Source organism: Leptosomus discolor, chromosome 11, assembly GCF_034619465.1.
Source record: "Leptosomus discolor isolate bLepDis1 chromosome 11, bLepDis1.hap2, whole genome shotgun sequence".
NCBI lineage: Eukaryota > Metazoa > Chordata > Aves > Leptosomiformes > Leptosomidae > Leptosomus > Leptosomus discolor.
Window position 1 is genome coordinate 19,587,983 of NC_141401.1, and position 19,179 is coordinate 19,607,161.

The 19,179-nt window shown below is 40.1% G+C and overlaps 1 protein-coding gene across 3 annotated transcripts in view; it reads right to left on the bottom strand.

Annotated features, from left to right (window-relative positions):
• Positions 1 to 17,775, bottom strand: part of VPS13C (vacuolar protein sorting 13 homolog C) — a 96,682-nt gene extending 78,907 nt beyond the window's left edge. For 2 of the 3 annotated variants that reach the window (XM_086471595.1, XM_086471596.1), the window contains exons 1-9: positions 17,676 to 17,775; positions 15,989 to 16,032; positions 13,591 to 13,633; positions 12,726 to 12,821; positions 11,860 to 11,961; positions 4,568 to 4,677; positions 3,684 to 3,743; positions 3,012 to 3,071; positions 2,218 to 2,298 (exon numbers count right to left, since the gene is read on the bottom strand). In XM_086471595.1, coding sequence (XP_086327721.1) covers positions 2,218 to 2,298; positions 3,012 to 3,071; positions 3,684 to 3,743; positions 4,568 to 4,677; positions 11,860 to 11,961; positions 12,726 to 12,821; positions 13,591 to 13,633; positions 15,989 to 16,032; positions 17,676 to 17,775 — 696 coding nt within the window. Of the gene's footprint in view, positions 1 to 2,217; positions 2,299 to 3,011; positions 3,072 to 3,683; positions 3,744 to 4,567; positions 4,678 to 7,138; positions 7,205 to 9,348; positions 9,412 to 11,859; positions 11,962 to 12,725; positions 12,822 to 13,590; positions 13,634 to 15,988; positions 16,033 to 17,675 lie in introns of all 3 variants that reach the window. The other variant, XM_086471594.1, reaches the window with a different exon arrangement.
• Between the last annotated feature and the right edge of the window lie 1,404 nt (positions 17,776 to 19,179).

Below are 19,179 nucleotides of genomic sequence, written 5' to 3' on the forward strand. Positions count from 1 at the left end.
CTGTCAGTTGAAACTGTGTATTGGTTTGTGTTTACATTTCACTTCAGACTGAGATACAACAGAGAAAACATCCACAGACAGGTAATTCTGAAGACTCCCATTGCTAAACTAACTTGGCCATTATTAAAAATATGTAAGCATTTTGGCTGAACTAAAAAGGCAGAAGTGGAAGGGCTCTGATGAAATATAGCTCTTTAAAGAACAAAGCAAGAGACTGTAGACAGGAAATCAACATATTCATAATATCTTCTACATACAGTGAATTTACACCCCAATTTTGAGACAATAAACAGTGCCTTACAAGGGGAGCCAGAACAAAAACAAAAGGACTTAGGTTTCAAGTTCCACTGAACAGACAAGATTCCAAGAACATTAAACAACTGGTTGGTTTTAAACACTTCAGAGTCTTGATTCAACCTTCCATACTAGTACCGAGCTCACCAGGTTAAGTGTATATTTTGTTATGGAGAGAATAAAACAAAAATAAAGATACCTGTAAAAGATGATCACAAAAGAAAAAAGGAAACAATTACTGTACAAGGATACACCAGAATATCTGTATAACCTTTATAAACATAATGGGTCAAAACTGTACCATTTTTGCACAGAGACCACTTATTCATACCAGAAATAGAAGGCAGATATACAGACAGCATGCACTGCACATCTGATCTTCTCCACAGTAAAATGAAATGAGATTAATTTCATTTACTAACACAGTAATCAGGTGTCTGCTATTACAAGCGAAGTGACTTGTTTTTGTAACAAAGTTCTAAAGTTTACTTTCAGAACCTAAGATATTCAGTAATGTACTGCGCAAAAGCTCACTAGAATAACTGTTTCTCATTACTAAGAATAAGCTCTTTTAACCACATGAAGGAAGTGGCCACCTGAAATAAATTTCTTAATAGTAATGGCACTTTGGCTACTCAGAAGTCCTCAGCTGACGTACAGAAAGAGCATGTGTGCTCTCAGCCACAATTTATGTCTATACAACTGCTCTATACATACTGCCAAAGTTGCCAGTTCCTTTTCTGGGAAAGTAAGACTTAGAGGATAACACAGCAATGAAATGAAAGCAAAACAAGTACTTCACACACTTAAAATATTGCAAGTTGCAGTATTCCACTGCTCATCTAGCTAACAGGAACTCAAAAGATGAATGAATCAGGAAAAAAAAAAAATAGACATAGCCTCCAGGAAGCCCCCACACACAAATCTTATTTTATTCTTTCCCTGTAATTACCATTTTAAGGTACAGGCCTCGCGTTCTGTCTTGATTTACCCTCACACCGCATCTCATCTGTACTGCAGCACCATCATCTATCTCTCTAGTCTCTACACCACCTGAGTTAGCTTCATCAAGTTGGAAAAAATGTATTTCCAGCATCACTTTTTCCATACATTCTACCTTAATTATGTTCCACCCTAACCTAATTTTCAAAAGTCTTCATTATCCGGTCCTACTGTGCATTCCACATTTAAAGCTGTGACCCTCTTCTGTCTGTCAAGCACAGCATACTCATTAACTAATCCATATAGCTTATTCTATGAAAGCTCTTCACAATTTCACCAAAGCTACTTCCCATCATAAGGGTTGCTAACCTAAAGCACTACTACAACAGCGTCTCCGCAATTTTTTGTTTCTTTGTTTAGGTCTGACAATGGATACCTACCTACCCACGCTTTGATTTATTAAAAAGCAAAACACCCTTTTTGTTTTAACACCTTGTTTTTCTATTTGACTTCAGTCTATTGGTTAATTTCAGCCATGCAGCTTAGGCAACCTAGGCAACAAATGACTCAAGTTCCCCTTCTGATAAAGATCTAATATTCTGAATTTTTTATTAATTCTATGCTTGTTTACTACCTCAATATTGCCTTTTTCATTACAATAGCTATGTAATAGTTTATATAGCCCAGATACGTAGTAAACAGTAGTGGGTAAACAGCAGGAAGTCAATATGAATATGCCAACAGAACGTGATTTCACAGACGCAGCTTCTGACCTTTTCTAAAACTTATAGGGGTTGATAACATACGAAGTTCACCAAAAAATATTAACTATCAATGGTGCAACGGATTAACATATGACTGGTATCAGAATACAGTTGAGCATAAGTGTGAGGAGTGGGGCAGAAACTAGCATGGTGTAGTTTTGAATACTGCAACGGCTATAGAACATAGTACTATTTAATGCATTTTCTTCTACGTTACCAGTATTTGTTCACGGGAGCCATGATAATACATTTTGCTGTGTACGTTCCAATAAGCACTGAGGCTGTCCAGGCACAAAAGCTGCACAGGAAAGAAAACATTCAACAGATTCCATACTCAGTACTCGACCCATTCTATGAACTTAGCTTTCCATTTGTGAAGAAAGAAAACAAAATGAAAGCAGATTAGACAGCAAATCCACTATTAGCATTGTGATGTATTTAATCTTATGATACTATTTTTGAAATGAAGTGTGAATTGCTGAAAAGCAAGTTCTTAAAAGCACACAAGTTCATGCACATTTGTTAAATATGACTCCGGATTGCAGTGGCAAGGGTGCACAAAACCAACATTCGGACTAATAAAGAAGCCAGGACTATAAAACCCTTCTTATATCATTCCTATAATTTCTTAGGTCTCTGCATATTCCTTTCAGCATGGGGTTGGGGGAAGGGAGAACAGAGAGACTGCTTAGCTACGAGAATCCCAATTACATTAGGCATACAAACTAGCTCTTTGGAATCACAGTTACCATGCAGACTTGCTGTATAATGCATTTAATGAGGGGGATCAGTGTTTGCATTTAAGGGAAATTATTTAAATCATGGAGTTGAAACTCATGCCTTACATAAAACCAGTTATTTGTGCTTTACTTCTGTTTAAACACACAGCAAAATTAAGAAAAACAGGAGAATTCGCAAAGCAAACTATTTTTCCAATTTTTACTTAGAACCCCAGATTACTTCTCTCCAAGATCTTCACTTGGTTAGGGAAAAAGAAAACCAGCACATTACCTTGTATATTATTTTCGCAGCTTCATTCAGAATAGAAGGTGTCCAGTTCTCATTTGTTGTCTAAAAGTTCAAAGGGATAAAAGTTCATCTTACATAACACATTTGCAGTTTTATCCTATACTTTCAGGCACAGAATGCATCATTTTAGTGCTACCCAATTACAGAAGCCAGTTTCTCTAGACTGCATATACACAAGTCAAATTTCAGTACAAAATGTCAGTTTATTTTGATTTTCAATTCCCTATCCTACTCATAAAATCCTTAACATATAAGGAAAACAGGGATTATCTGAAATTTTCTCCTCCCCATTTCTCAAAAGGGCTGGCAAAATACCACATTCTTTATCATCATGATGTAACAATTGCCCTAACTTATTTATTAGGCCTGGAAATAACCTGCTGTATGAAAATAAACATCCAGCTTTAAAGATCACTTGGATCATAAGAACAAATCACTAGTCTCAGAAAGCGTGATGTTCCTCAATCACCCTCCCTTCTGCTTGAAAAAACTTCAAGTACTATTTGCACAAACTGATTTGCATGAAACAATTGCCTTTGTTTCCAGCTGTACGCATACTTTCCTTGTATCATCTTAACACGTTGCTTCTCCTTTCTGCTACTTCCAAGACAAGTTTATCAAAAACATAAGAACATGCATGTACACACACATTACCAGTAAACTAAGCTCGCCCAATGTCATTCCCAAGGAAATCGGACACTGCGGATCTGTGATCTACAAAAATAGAAAAATAACAGATATTTATTTCTCTTGCTGCAAAAAGAGATGTATCATTTAAAGTTGACCAAAATCCTGAGCTGTTTTGAGGATCCTCCTTTGGTTATTCTAGATGAAGCATTCTTGGAACACCCTAAGTTGGGCCAAAACTAATATGGGTGTAGCATAAAGACTTAGGACTTCAATTCAAGCTAAAAATTTCCTTTTGGCTTCTAAAATCTTCATACAGGAAAGAACTAAGAATTACAGAGGGTACTACATCTCAGTCAGCTATATCATTTTATGACTTCCATTCCTCCCAACTTTTTAAATTTAGTGTCTCTGAAAACAGTCACAAAATAGGTTTGAGAAATACTCTACATGCAATGCTTTTCTTTTACATTCAATTACCATTTCCCTAAAGGACGCTGGAAGCAGGCTAGAATAACACCAGTTTGGTTTCCATAACATTCTCATTTATCAGTTAAGTGTTTTCAGCTATTTGCCTTCTGACTCATCAGTAACCCCATCAGTTTCTGCCATTCTGGCCTTTACCCAGGACACTGAAAAATTCTGTACATCAACTGCATACACAAACAGCCACCATCCACACTTAGTGAGCAAGGCACCACTGGACAAGGCCAAAGAGAGAATATCTGTTTCACGTATCCAAAATATTTCTGGCTTTCAGTCGTATCTGGAGTACTTTATTTGAAGAGGTGCAGAAAAAAACACAGCATCTTTTTCAAGGTGGCAGGTAACAGTTTCTCTCTATGAACTAGACAATCGTGACTGCACTAGAGTCAAATTTAAAATTAAGAGAATATGTTCCAGCTACTTACGTCATCTTCGTATTTAACATGAATGCCTGTGATTTTGACTTGCACATTTTTTATAACTTGAGTTGCAAGCTTTTCTAAGAAAGTATCTTTCTTCTCCTCCTTTGGCTTGTCTAAAACAGTAATTTAAAAAAAAGCATTCAGTGTAATAGTTGCATCTTGAGTTTAACAACATGAACTGCTATACTAACGTGAACTTAATGTTTACTCTAACATGAATACCTAACATACACATGTCACTTATTTGATTATATATTTGCATATTTTTTCCTTTTCTGTACATTCATATTCTAAACATGTGGCATTAGCTATGTGTGCACAACATAACCATCAGAAAACCTGTGTCTAAGTTTCAGTCAAAACAGTTTAGCTTTCAGCAAGTTCTTGTTGAATATACCTCTCCCCACTCTTCCAAGGTAAAAGATTCTTTCTTAAGAGGAGCGCCTCAGCAATTAACTAGGGGTTTCAACATGCAAATAGGTAAGCTGGTGTAATTTAGCACAAAATACCCTTGAATAGCCAGATGAAATGATACTTGCACCACAACAGACCAGTCCATTAAAGCCTTTCAAGTTAAAAAGCTGGCATACCATAAGTGAAACAGTTACTCTGAAATATTCCATTTCTCCCATACTGGAATTAGACTATGACCATTTAAGATAGGTCCATATCAGACTTCGCTATGCCACATAGTGATACTTGAATGTATGCTGAACAAGACAGGGTAGCTGAAGTTGCATACCCACAGAAATTCAGCATTCCACCCAAGATAAACGTACACATGCAGAGGCAGCGGGGAATTATTTACAGACCCTCATTATTTAATGACATAACTCTAAAAATAATATCACCTCAGGCTGAGTATCTTAACATTTTATCCAAAATATGGCAGAGGAGCTGCTTGTTCTCTAGCTATCCTTATAGGCTACCTTGTCTTGTTCAGTACCTTACAAAGTGGCTATCCCAGTGAATGCCACTAATCAGCCTACCAAGCTTGCACATTTTCGTTGTAAGGGCTACAGATGGCTCATGCTGAAGAAACAGTTACGGCTATTCAAGCAGCGAGAAATAAGGACTGCATGTTTTGACTAAATTTAGGGTTGCACTCTGAGTTTGACTTCTCTGCTTGCTTTAACTCTTTGTAGCTTTTTAAATATGCAATGCACACTGAACACCACAGATACATAACTTTGTACATCTTGCTATAAAAATCGGGATTTTTTTTTTAAGCTCTAAGAGACGTTCAAGAAATTCCTTTAAAAATGAAAATATTTCACTATTGAACGTGATCTAACACTATTTTGATTTAAAGGAAAAAAATTAGTCAGCAATTCAGAAAAAACAAAAAATACTATGCCACTTCTATACGCAACTCACATTTCCTCCTATTAATCATTTCTTCACAACTCCCACTCCCTACTAACAGAAACCAACACAATACCGATAAACAACAAAAAAAAAAAGGCAGAAGTGCTTATCAAAGCTTCATGACCTTCAACTGCAAGCAGGCAACCCATTCATATTTTTCCAGACAGCTGCAGCTACCAGCAGCAATAGAAGTCTGACACCTTACAAAGCTTATCTAGGGTCCCCACGAAGCTCTTACTCTGATTACAAGTTTATGCTGCAGCTTCCTCGAAGATCAAACACATAACAGTACAACCCCACAGCAACCCGTTCGTAGTCCCATGCTAATACTGAAGACCTGCATGGTTTGGTACTTACGGACACTGACTATCCCCGTGGGGAAAAACATAAATTTCATTGCTGTTAAAATATCAGTCATTACACTATGCTAGCTATTTAGAACAGATGCTAAAATGTGCTGAAAAAGACTGTTTACTGCTATAACATCAGATTATAGTATAGCAGCAGATTTACTTCACATAGCTGTTACTGGAATATTACAAAAATTAGACAAACAGATCTCTCTTCCACAGGCAGTTTTTCCAACAGTCACAGCAAAAAGTGCCACTAATCAGCCTACCAAATATGTACATTTTTGTTGGAAATGCTACAGATAGCTCAAGTTGAAGAAACAGACACAGCTATCCAAGTAGACAGAAACAAGGGTGCTCCTCAGTCTTATTGGATCCAGAGAATGGATAAACAGCTAAAAAGAGCTCTCTCCAATTTACATCCTCTGTTTCAAATAGGAGAAAAACAGCTATCAGTGGATATATATGGAAGTTGTAGCGAGGCGGGGATCAGTCTCTTCTCCCCAGTAACAAGCAATAGAGCAAGGGGAAATGGCCCTAAGCTGCACCAGAGGAGGTTCAGGCTGGATATTAGGAAGAACGTCTTTACTGAAAGGGTTGTCAGGCGTTGGAACAGCCTGCCCAGGGAGGTGGTGGAGTCACCATCCCTGGAGGTGTTTAAGAGACAGGTAGATATTGTACTTAAGGAATGGTTTAGTGGTGCTGAGAGAGCTAGGACAAAGGTTGGACTCAATGATTGGTTTCCATTTGAAACTGTTCTATGGTTCTATATCCAAGACTAAGAAAAATTAACCCAAACAGAAAGCAAAAAAAAAAAAAGTCCTCAAACAAGTTAAAAGCCGTAACTTTTACCCACCTTTTGAGCGATCGTGACCTTTAAAGGGTCTCTTAAAATGCCTTTTATACTTTTTACGCTTACGTCCTTTTTCAGTGCAAGCAATTTTTTGGGAAAAGGATAAAATTCAAGTTAGTAAAGCAGAAAAGTAAGAAAGCATAAGAAAAGGTGGAAGATAGTTTAGCTTGTATTAAAGCAGAATGCCTTAGTGAGGTCTCACTAAAAGCTTTTAAAGAATTTCTGATCTGTTAAGGAAGCAATCAACTACTTCTCATAGCACAGAGCCTTGTTTTTCATAATTTATGTACACCTAAATTCACTTCAGGGAAGCAACTTAAGCCTTGCCTTTTTTTTTTTTTTTTAAAAAAAAAAGTCATTAAAGTTCAAAGACCAGGTAAACTAAGCAGTCAGTAAAAACTTTAGATTACATAACCAAATTTCTACTGGACCAATCATCCTGCCAATTTTAAGGTCAAAGCACTTAATCCAACTTTCATATATTCCCTATGTAACGCCGCAAGAGTTTGAGGAATTACAAATAAACACCAGGCTTCTCAGCAAACACATACCCAGACTTCTTCATAAGTGCATTCCATAACATAATTCCAAATCACTTATGTACAAGAGAGCGCTAAAAATAGAGCCATGACTACTTATTAGAAATCCTGGTTTCTAATAAGTAGTTTTTCTGTAATCCAACTGTTTGTTCTTTATTTAATGACCTCAGGCAAAGGCATAATGAACAGTTAATAATATAAACATGTGGGAAGAAAAAAACCATGGAAGTTTAAATCCAGAAAAGGCTTCTAGCATACAAAGGCATAAGTTCCAGGTTATGATGTTTGAGGGGTACGTGGAAACCCAAAGACCACTTTTCAATATGTTTCTCATGCTAATCATGGTATGGCATGAAAGCAATCAGAAAGAATTATACCAGCAACTGCAAAAAAAAGGCATACAAAAATGATGACTCTTTAAAAGCTTTATATTAAATTATATGCTATTATTTACACACAAATTATGACCCACACAACACCAACCATTTCAGTAATTAAAGTTTTTTATTTCTCCATATTTCTAAAGAAAACCAGTTTAGTGAGTTGAATTGTTTCCTTCCCCTCTCTGGCCATCCGGGGGGGGGACACAACTTAGCAGTAGTGCTGCCTGCGCTTAAATTTAAGTGGCTGTAGCATGAGAAGGGTGTATCCCACTAAAGCAAGAAGGAAGCAAGTGCAACAGTGCATTTAACTTCGGGGAAGAACTTCATCTTCATGTAATTTGCATGCCTCTTCAAACAAAGGAGGAGAAAGTGGCTGCCAAGACTTCAACCCGTCTTGCAGGTAAGGTGATCACCCTACAAACAACAAAAAGGAAAAACTATCCCAAATAGAAACAATGTTTTCTTTTGGGTAGTTTCTTTTAACCATACAAGTAAACCTGCATAAATTATATTTTAAAGACAGCTTCCTTCACTTACTATTAAATTTGTAGTTCGCAGGCTTTCACTCCCATGTATGACAAAACTCAGGCAACATGATTTTTCTTTTGATTACCTGCACCCATTACTATGGAGAAACTAAACGCATGATTTTAAGCTCATTTTAAACCTACACTCAGATAAAAACCCACCAAGTAATTTTGGCTAAGAATAAATTTCTGAAAATCTGGTTCAAGAAGATAGAAACACAGCAGGTACAATATAATAATAGTTCCTCTGAAATTCAATGGAAACTTGAGAGCAATCCAAACAAACAGAACCAGGGAAAAGTATGCTGAATGCCCTCAACCTGCTTTGGCTCATTTTGCCTGTCCACAGTTTCAAGACAGCCTGACCTTCCAGCCTCTTAGGCCCAGACACTTTTAAGTAACAGTAATTACCCTCTACTCTCAAACCACCTAAAGACAGTGTTTTAAAACTACAGCAGAATGCTGTCAGCATTTTATAACATTCTTAAGCTTGACATGGCTGATGGAAATCTTTCTAAATGGTCTCGTAGTCTTCTTTAACAGCCACTCAATTAAGACAGAACTAGTCACTGCAAGTTTCCACTTGAATCCACAATCATTAAAATCTTATTCCTAGAACCACCAATACGTGGGTGCTTACTAAACTGGTATTGTTTTTTCATTTCTACACTTGGCTGCTTGGGGGGGCGGGGGAGATGTTTTTAAAAATGTAAGCTGCATAGCCACCATGCATGTGCAAAATGTAACTAACCGTGCATACCCACCAGGCTTGCTGTCCTTGTAAATCAGGCTCTCCAACCCATACAAGGAATCTTGTGAATGAGTGCCTTGGTCCACATGGCAGCAAGTAAGCAAAAAAATGTGGTTTGTTTAAAAGAAGGAAATCAGTTCCTGATTTAAGGTTAAGTTTACAAAACTCACATGACACATCAGTATTTCCACTACAGTACCTGACAGACACAGTCACTTCAGAATATCTAGTTTCAAAGATTATCTACAGCAGCAAATTATGCAATTTTCATTTTACCAGCAAAAGACAAGAGCTGCAAGCTTTGGTCTCTATATATGAGTTTTGATACTGACAGATTTTAATAGCTTAGAAAACAGAAAATAATGTTTTGTCAGCTTGTGTCAGCAGAGCTTGTTAGCAATTCCCCATTACACCACGCTAACCACACAGTGACATGACCATTTTGCTCAATATTTGAAAAGCATGTCCAAAGAAAACCTACTCTGGTTTATGCTAAGAGAATCTTAAATAAATGCAAGCACTGAACAAAGATTTTAAACACATTAATGTAAATTGAGCACCAATCAGAAAAGCAAATCCAGCTGAGACCTCATGGACCCTGATAACTTTCTATTCAATACATTTCCTGGATTTTCACCAGCTATTGTGTGCTCTTAAAAGCCTACAGAAAGAGATCAATTTCTTAGAAGTTTATGGGTGCAGTAGAGCATCTTGGGCCTTAAGACTTATGTATCTAGCAAAAGCAACGGATCTGCTCGTGCAAGAACTACACAAGTCCTCCCGAGTACAACATTCTAGTCCAACACCAGAAACACAAATAGCTACCACAGACATATGATCATAAAGTATCTCTACTTGGAAAGGACGCATAAAGATCATGATGCAGTATGACTGAGAGGATAACTACAGTTTGAAATAATACAATTCGAATGTTCCTCTAGCTTTTCCTTCACAAGGCTGAAGTTTAAAACTGCAAAACATGACTAAATCTCATTCTCGTTTTTTATATAAGGAGTTGAGCTACTACAGTATCATTTTTATATGATTTTTTTTCAAAAGCCTTACAAATGCTGGATGTAGTTTCTCTCAAAAAAAAAAAAAAAAAGGACAACTTATCAGGTGCACTGACTCACTCTTAATTATATGAAGTTCCAGAATTGGAATTCCTCAAGCAGTGCCCATTAGGTTAAATTCTTCTCGTTATATTACCCCTTAATCCCATTGCTACTGGTGCAAAGAATAATTGCTGCAACACTGCTGCTTTACATCCAAGTCCTACACAACCAAGGTTAAACCTCCATGAACATTCCTTTGCCCCAGTATGAAGTAATGGCTGCAAAATTCAATCACTGAAGCTGTCTTAGCTCTCATACAGTTTCTGGCATATTAAAGACAAGGAATACAATAAGACTTCTTTCTCCACTGTAAACAGACCGCCAGATTGCTGTTTGAAGGAAACTGCAAATGTGTATCTCAAACTAGCAAAGCAGGAACAAGGCAGTAGAGAGCCCTGTAACTTGAAAATTAAATAAGCAAAGAGATTACAATCAAACTATCTATCTTTTTCCAAGCATTCTAAGCGTCATTTCTTTTTCAGTAACTTTTCCAAGGCAAATGACTTGCAAGCATTACAGGTATCCCAGAGATGCATCTTAAGAACCATTGTACCACCCAACAAACAGGTCTCACTTCAGACAAAAACTTCAGTAATAACTTTTTCTCCTACCGTACGTAGTTACCTCTCATTATCTCTGAGCTTGGTTTCTGTCCAAACAAGCCTAATTTATACCATAATTTTGTTAAAGATATTTGTTATGACAAAAAAAAAAAAAAGAAAAAAACCAAAACCACAAATCAGGTTAATTGGAGTGAAATAATCAATTATTTTAACCTATAATTGAAAGTTTAAAACTTTTTAAAAGACCTACATCAAAGTGTAAGTAAAGTTTCCTATGTTCATGTTCAATTGTTTTCTTGTGTCATTTATTATTTCCTGCTCAAGAGAGTCTCATTCCTCAAGCAAGTGAAAAGAGGTCATAAAGGACAGCAGAAACTGAAGGGAAAGCACTATCGTTGAAGTAAAACTTTACAAACCTTACCACTCTCCTTAAAGCTTCCTTTAAGCAAAGAACATGTGTCACACCTCTAAAACACATTATTAAACACCTATTACTGAAGATCTAAAGCAAGATAACAACCATTAGCCTCACGCAGTTTCTATCTTTGGTCCTGCTCCCCTAGAGCTTTAAGAAAAAAAAAAAAAAAAAGAGAAGAAAAAAAAAAGACATACCAGATCATCAAATTCACATTTCCAATGGAAGCCGACTGGACAAATGAATGGTAAACAAATAACATTTCTTTCACGCTTTAGAGGAAAAAGGCTTGTCGAAGCACTGTAGCAAGATTAGCTACACACTTGAAAAAACCCAAAACTTATGAAGTCAATCACAACGCAAGACTTTTCTTTCATAGCACAGTGTAAGTCCTCAATTTCCAATGGGGATTTGTATTATTAACTCAGTACCTTTTTCTGCCGCTTTCTGCAATGCTTCCTCAATTCTTGCCAGTTCCTTTTGTTTATTATCCTGCAAGTATTTTTCTTCCTTCTCTGCATCATATTTAATGCCTGTAAGCCAAGTTGGGACAGCTTTAATTCTAAATTTGAAGTTACGAAAATGCATAATCAAGCAATGCACACCATATTCAACATTATGTTGCAAAAACACCTTGTTTGAGATAAAGGCTATTCTAGGTTAAATTGCTGAAAGCTGCATCCAGCCTCTGAAATGGTTATTTTTACAGAGTCAGACACAAAAGGATAATACCAATGTTTAAGCATTACTTCATAGAAGAACCTTCCCATGGAAATGCAGACCTTTAAGTGTGGTCTGTGAAACAGTGCAGGTTTGTAAGTTCCACTACAGGTATATTTGACACTCCGGAAACTTCCAAGTTCTCTTAATATACCAGCAGTCCTGATTTCAGACAGAACTAATTAAGTTCTCTGCTCCTCTTCCCTCCCCCTAAACACAGTTCTAATGGAATTACTACTTTCGACTGCCGTCAGTTAGAAGCAGATGAACTATATCATGCAACAGCCAAAAGATCTAAACCATGCCAGAGAAGTGGATTCAGGATAAGTACACTTGACAAGGAAACTTGGCTGTTGAATTGAACTTGGAATGGATACAACCAAGGATTTCCACAAAAGCAACAGGTGCCATTTTCTTTCACTAACTTGCCAGCATTTGTCTAGAAATTTCCCTGAGGCAACAAAATGTAAAAATGGCAGCTTATATAAACTACTTGCTATTAAATACTCATTTATATGGTACCCTTAGATATTCTTCTCTTCCATTATTTAACTGTGTTGTTGAAGAGTTTACGTACTTGCTCCAGGAACTATTAGAAGATACAAGCCTTCTAGAGTTGCAACAACTGCCTCACCATAGAGATTCTTCCAAGGAATCTTCAGAGTAAGTTTATCTAAACAAAGCAGATAAAGTCACATCAAAATAAATCTACAGTGTGCTTAGTCCAAACAACACCTCAGGCATCAAAAGCTTTAGTCCTATCTATATCTTCAGTCCTAAACATCCTGGAAGGTAAGGAGAAACTGTCCATGCCTAAACACTTTGTAAAGTGATAAAATACACGCAGAGAAAACATAAGACGTAGATTTAAGCAAGAAGATGCTGTTTGAGTCAAAAGACTTCAGATCAAAACCTGAGGTCACAACTAGAGTTCAATTCACTGGGATAAAGGTGATTTTCCCAGGGAAGTAGAAGAACAAACACAACACACACCCTTCTCCAACAAATGTTTCATGTGGAAAAGCAATGCTGTCTTACCAGGGAAAGAAATTCTTAAAAAACCATATATCTAAGAGTTCCTAAACCCTTGGCATGTTTGTCTGTTTGAGGCATCTTAAATTCCTCGTATTCCTAATCTGTTCTTTAAAGAGCCACACACACTCTGCCTATACTAAACAGCTCCCTTGATCATTCGTGTACCTGGGAAGAACCTGTCAGACATGTTTTTCATACCCACCTGTAACGTTACACCAACAGGGTTCGCCACATAACATTTTATGACTTAGCCAGGGCATTCACGTTAGACTTCTGTGTTAGTTTCAACAGCGAGTACAATTACAGAGATCATTTAAAGCTTGATAATAGAAATTCGGAGGCAGGATTGACCTTAAGGCCTGTACTGAAACTTGCATTTCAACACTCACACTGAAACAAAAACTTACCTATCTGACCAACTTTTATTCTAAATGGTACATCCAGTTCACTCTGTAAAAGAAAAAAAAAAATATTAAACAGATCCAGGTATTTTAAAGATAAGCTGGTTTATACAGCAAAATTATTATCTTTACTTCTATTAAAACTGTTTTCCCCCGAACTGAAGTTCCAGAATGGAAACAGGCTCCATGGGAGAGGTTTAATTATTCAGCAATACTCACAAGAACTCAGGAATCCGTAAGACTTGTTAGGCTTGTAGAAAGCCTTAAAACAAAGCATTTACACATTTCTGACAATTCTCTCCTGCAAGTATGATAACACCTTGCTCCAAGGTTCCTAAAAAGTAAAATTATCTAAATACAAGAATTTAATTTTACATTTTTATTAATTTGCCACATAGGTCTTTCCTTTTTTGATAATAGCACTTAGTATTTACAATCATATAAAAACTTTCACTAACAATACTGAGAAGCTCTTTGTAAAATGTCTGCTAAACATCAGGAATAAGACAGGCTTACAAAGGTGAGGAATGTGACAAGTGAACAGTTACTTCCATTGATTAAAACCTCAAGAAGTATCTCTCCTATATAGCTTACAGCAAAAACAGGAATATAACCAAAGGAGTATCAAGACTATAAAAAGAGGGACAAAGTAAAGCAGAGGTAGGAGAAATTAATTAAATACATAAATGAAAGATTAAAAAAAAAAGTTAAACTATCAAGATTCCAGAACTGTCTTCCACTTCAGTATTCTTTTCAAATAAGTTAACCACAATTCAAAGACCTGAAGATAAGTCTTAATCTCAAAGATTATAAAAAGCAAACCCGTAATACCCATGAGATGGATACCACTTTTCTCTTCCCACGTACTAGAAAACAACCTGGACCACCACTTTTCCAACACCTTAAAAACATTTAACAGGGCTGCTCCAAAAAAAGATTAATATCCAAATTAACATCTCTGCCAGATTTCCACAATTTTTTAAAAAGTATTCTGAGCTGCAATTAGGAGCCTAACATCAATCAACTCTAATTGACTAAACTTGCAACATTATTTCGGTGGCTTGTTCTGTTTCAGCGCCTGGAAGAAACAATTGAAAAGCAAGAGCTATGGAATATTTTAACCCTTTGCTGGTTGTAACTGCATACTCCTAGAAACTTTTCCTTATGCTTATTCTTCCTGGTGATAACTGCTCTTCAGCACCTCCCAAACACTTCTTCCTGCAGGCTGCTGCACGTTAAAAATCTGGTCAATAAGTTTAACTGAAAGCTTCTCAGTTTTTATTTTTCATTGAAATATATCAAGAGAGAAGGAGAAAATAGACTCACTTATAACAGTTTGATCTCCAAACTTTTAGTAGTAAGAACAGGCATAAGAAGAGATTGAAACTCAGCAAGCATAACGCTAAAAGTAACTATTTGCCTATCCCCCTTTTCCTAAGGGCTTTCTTTTTAAAAGCTAGTTATCTTTTGGTGGAAAAACTTAAGAGGAAAACAAAACCAGTGCAGACAGACAAACTAGAAAAGAAAAAGTTGGACTGTATAACATTCCTTTAAACACTTCTTTTTCAAGAAGGTGTAGGCTATTTCTCTAAACATGGTGTTCGATATCGACTATCCTCTCATTACTTTTGCATAGAAATCTAACATATTGCAATTGTAAAGCAGCCAGAAACATCCCTTGTTTTCAGTTCTTGAATTTGTCTTAGCTCACTCTCAGCTCTGGTCAGTCACATATATGACTCTGCATTTTTCTAAGTCAGAATTGCTGGAACTGTAATCAAACTTGTCATCATAAGAAGGAAAGATGTGCACAAAGCAGAAAACCCTTCCTTCCTAACTACGAGATCACAAAGATATTTGTATCAAGAGTTTTAAAGTGCAACAAAATTATTGGGAATGGATGAAATGGGCAGGTAAAACGTGAAACTTCAGAACAGTGAAACCACTGATAAGGTCATACAAAGATCCTTCCATCCATAAGTGTAACAGCTCTCTTTAGTGAGGTCTGAAGCACACTAAAGATTGCACTGAGATTCTCTCAGTACTACAGGTGTTCATTAGCTCAACTAAAGAACATCAAAAACAGCCAAGGGTTTTTTTTTTTTTCCAGACAAGACTACAGATACTTAATGTAAGTTATTTCTCGTATTTCATTCACTCTGTCATTCCTCTTTTAAAAGAACAGAATGGACCATTCGAATAACTGTATTTACTTTCAGAGAGGTCTCATCTTTCTTTCTCTCTTCCAGTAAGATGAGCAAAATTAGAAGCAGTTAACCGAGGACTTACTGCCAATGATCAGAAAGAAGGCAGACAGTGTTAACATGAGACAACAGTTATGTTTTATCCTATGACTTAGTCTTTAGGCCCATAAAAACAACTTTAAAATTATCAGAATACTTACTAATGCATTCTCCTTTATCTGTAAATTGTCAAGTGCCACATTACCTATTGAGAAGAAAAATACAGAACAAGTGACTTCAACTATTATTTAAGTCAGAACAAGGAACACCACTGCAACCCTCCGAAGTACACATGGACAATATCTGAAAAACTTACTCCAGTTACAGAAGAGCACAATAAATGTCTAATTCGTAAGAGTCATTAAACATTGATTACTCAGACAAAATTTCATGGTGGAAGAGATTACAAAAATATCACCAACATGTTTCTAGTCTATGAAGTACACCTACAATAAAAGGTAGTCTTTCTTATTTTTCACTTTGTTATGAATGATAATTACAGATCTATCAAAGTAGGGTAGACTAGGAAAATTGGATCTTGTTTTTGATGATTGTACATAACAGAAAAATCATGAATCAGAGTGCCACAAAAACGCATGCCTGTTTTCACAAACACATAACTTTTCCTGACATAGGCAACATAACAGGATTTCCAAAGGGAACGCTGGCGCACAGAATTATACCTGAGGAAAGCACATATAATATACCTCTTAAGTGCTTTAATGCCAGATTCCTCAGAGCTATATTCCATTTTTAACATAGGTGTTAATAATTTATAAATGTTAAAATTCTTACTACCATGCCAAGAGCAAAAATAAGATGATGAGAAAGTCTCGTTCCTTACGGACAGAAGGCATCTAAGAGGGCCAGCCTTCTCTAGACAGTACTTCAACTGGTTTTTTGCATGCTCACAGAGTAGCAAACTGAAACATTCGGTACATTCACCAATAGCTACACTGCGTTATCGCACTATTACGCCTGTTTAATACACATTATTTACACCAATACATCAGCAGGTGAAAGACAGCCCCCCAAGCACCCCACCAGCTGCACTGCAACCAAGGCCGCCCCTCCTCCTGCGGCCACCACCCCGCAGGCAGGCCCAACAGCACACGCCTGCTTCCCCCCAGTACACTCTCAAGAAAGAGAAAAAAAAAAAAGGGGGGGGGGGGGGGGTGTTTCCTTGCCGACGGTTTCCTGCCTCAGACCACTGCGAGACCAGCGACCTAAGCCCACGCCTCGCGTGGAGGGACCCTCGCTTTGCTCGTTCTCCCCCCACCACCTGATGCCCTGTAACTGCGCGGAGATCCCGCCTCAGCTCCCCCCATGGGCAGACCCTCCCTCGCCTCACGGCGGAGAAACAGCCAAAGCCTCCGGCCGCCGCCGGGGAGAGCCCGCCAAGGGAGGGCGCCGCCGCCGTGGGCAGCCGCAGTCGCCCCCAAGGAGGGAAGGAGGGAGAGGGGACCGAAGCCCCCGGGCACGCAACGACCGACGGTCCCTCACGGGGGCGCAGGTCCGTGGCCACAGACTGACCGACCGCCCCTCACCAGGGGCTGCGGCCCACAGACCGACCGCCCCTCACGGCGGGAAAGGGGAGGGGGCGGTAGGTCGGCGGCCCCATACAGACAGACCGACCGCCCCTCACGAAAGGCCGCGGCTCCGCAGCACGCCCTCTTCTCACGGGGAGCCGCAAACCCACAGACCGACCGCCCCTCACAGGGGACCCCTCATGGGGGAACCGCAGCCAACGAGACCCGCTCCCCGCCGCGAGGAAGCGCCCGCCCCCAGTGACAGCGGCGGCCCTGCAGCGCCACGGAGAGGGGGCGGGAGAGGGAAGGGGCTCCTTACCCCCCCAAATGCCCAGCTTGAGCTGAGACTTGTTCAGGTTCTCCACATAGTCGCCCAAGAAGCGGTTCAGCAGATCCGCCACCACCGACTCCAGCACCATGGCGGAGTCGGGCCCCACCACACGCCAGCCGCGGCCCACCGGTGGGGCACGGGAGAAGAAGGGGCGGCGGGGAGCGGCGTAAACCAGCGCCGACCGCGGCCCCGGCAGTCAGGTGACGGGGCGAGGGCGGGGCGCGGCCCAGCGCCTGACGGAGGGGTGCGGAGCTCCGCGCCTCCGCCTCGGGGCGCGCTGCGACGGGCAGGGAAGGGCTCGGGGGCGGTTGCGCGGCAGCTCCCGGGCATGGACCGACCCGTGGGCGCGTTTCCCCAGGCCGAGGGGCGGGTTCGGAGGGGTCCCCGCGTTGGGAGAGGCGGCGGCGCCCGAGAGCCGCGGTGGCAAACGGGGGCGGGGCCGGCGCTGCGGCGGGCGGCGCCCCCGTGCGGTTCGGCGCGGTGCCTCCGCCGGAGCGCGGCCGCAGCCAGGGCCCTCCCCGGCTCCTCGGGGGGCGAGGCGACCGGCGTGTGCGAAGCGCAGCCGCGGAAACCTTCCTGTCCCTTGCCGACACCCCCGTCTTGCCTCCCCGCCAGCCCCGGACGGGCATGCCGGTTTGAGCGGAGGCGGGCGGGGCGCGGGAGGCGCTCAGCCCGGTCCGCCTCACGCGATTCCCGCCGAAAGCTGTTTGCACCTGCCGTACGGCCTCATAACTTGTGTGTGCAACCGCTAGGCGTCGGTGCGGTAGCGCCACCTTTGCTGTTGAGCGCTGTGGCGGGATCCAGGCGCGTGCCGGGTGCAGCCTGCGCGGCAGACACCGCTTCCCGCCCTTTCGCTGCGGTGAGGCGGGACCCGGCTGGTGCTCGCGGTGCGTGAGGAAGCTGTCCCTTCGGTTGACCCGGCCATGCGGGCCACCTGGAAACGCGCGGGGGAAAGGAGCACAAGTAAGAATGTCGATCGTAAACCGCATATTTTTAGCGTTAATAGTACTGCAGAGAAAGCAGAGGAGAGCGCGCTGCTCGGTGTGGTGAACCCGCAGGTAGCCGTGTCAGCACTGGGGCAAGTTTTAAATCTCGCAGGGACTAATCTCAAACCGGCCTATCAGTGACTGGTACCCCTCTGGTTCTGTCACAGCCTGTCTTTCAGGCTTGCAAGCTCCCTCTTGACGTAGTTAGGGTAAATCCAAAGAGCTCTGCTTTGATCTCTTCTGACTTTATTTCAGTCGTGGAAACATACATGAGATCACCCTCATCCAAACAATGATGTGTCAAATGTGTTGTGATAAACCATAGAGTCCGGTCCAGAGCATGCTAGCAGCGCAAGATTTATTACTTAGCACCTTTTATCACATTGCAAGAGACAAATGCCAAAATGGTACCCCATTGCTATTCATATATATGCCTACCTTTCCTGCAAGCATTTTTAACATCAAAGATTCAATGGATAATTAAGACCCTTGTGCCACAAAGACCA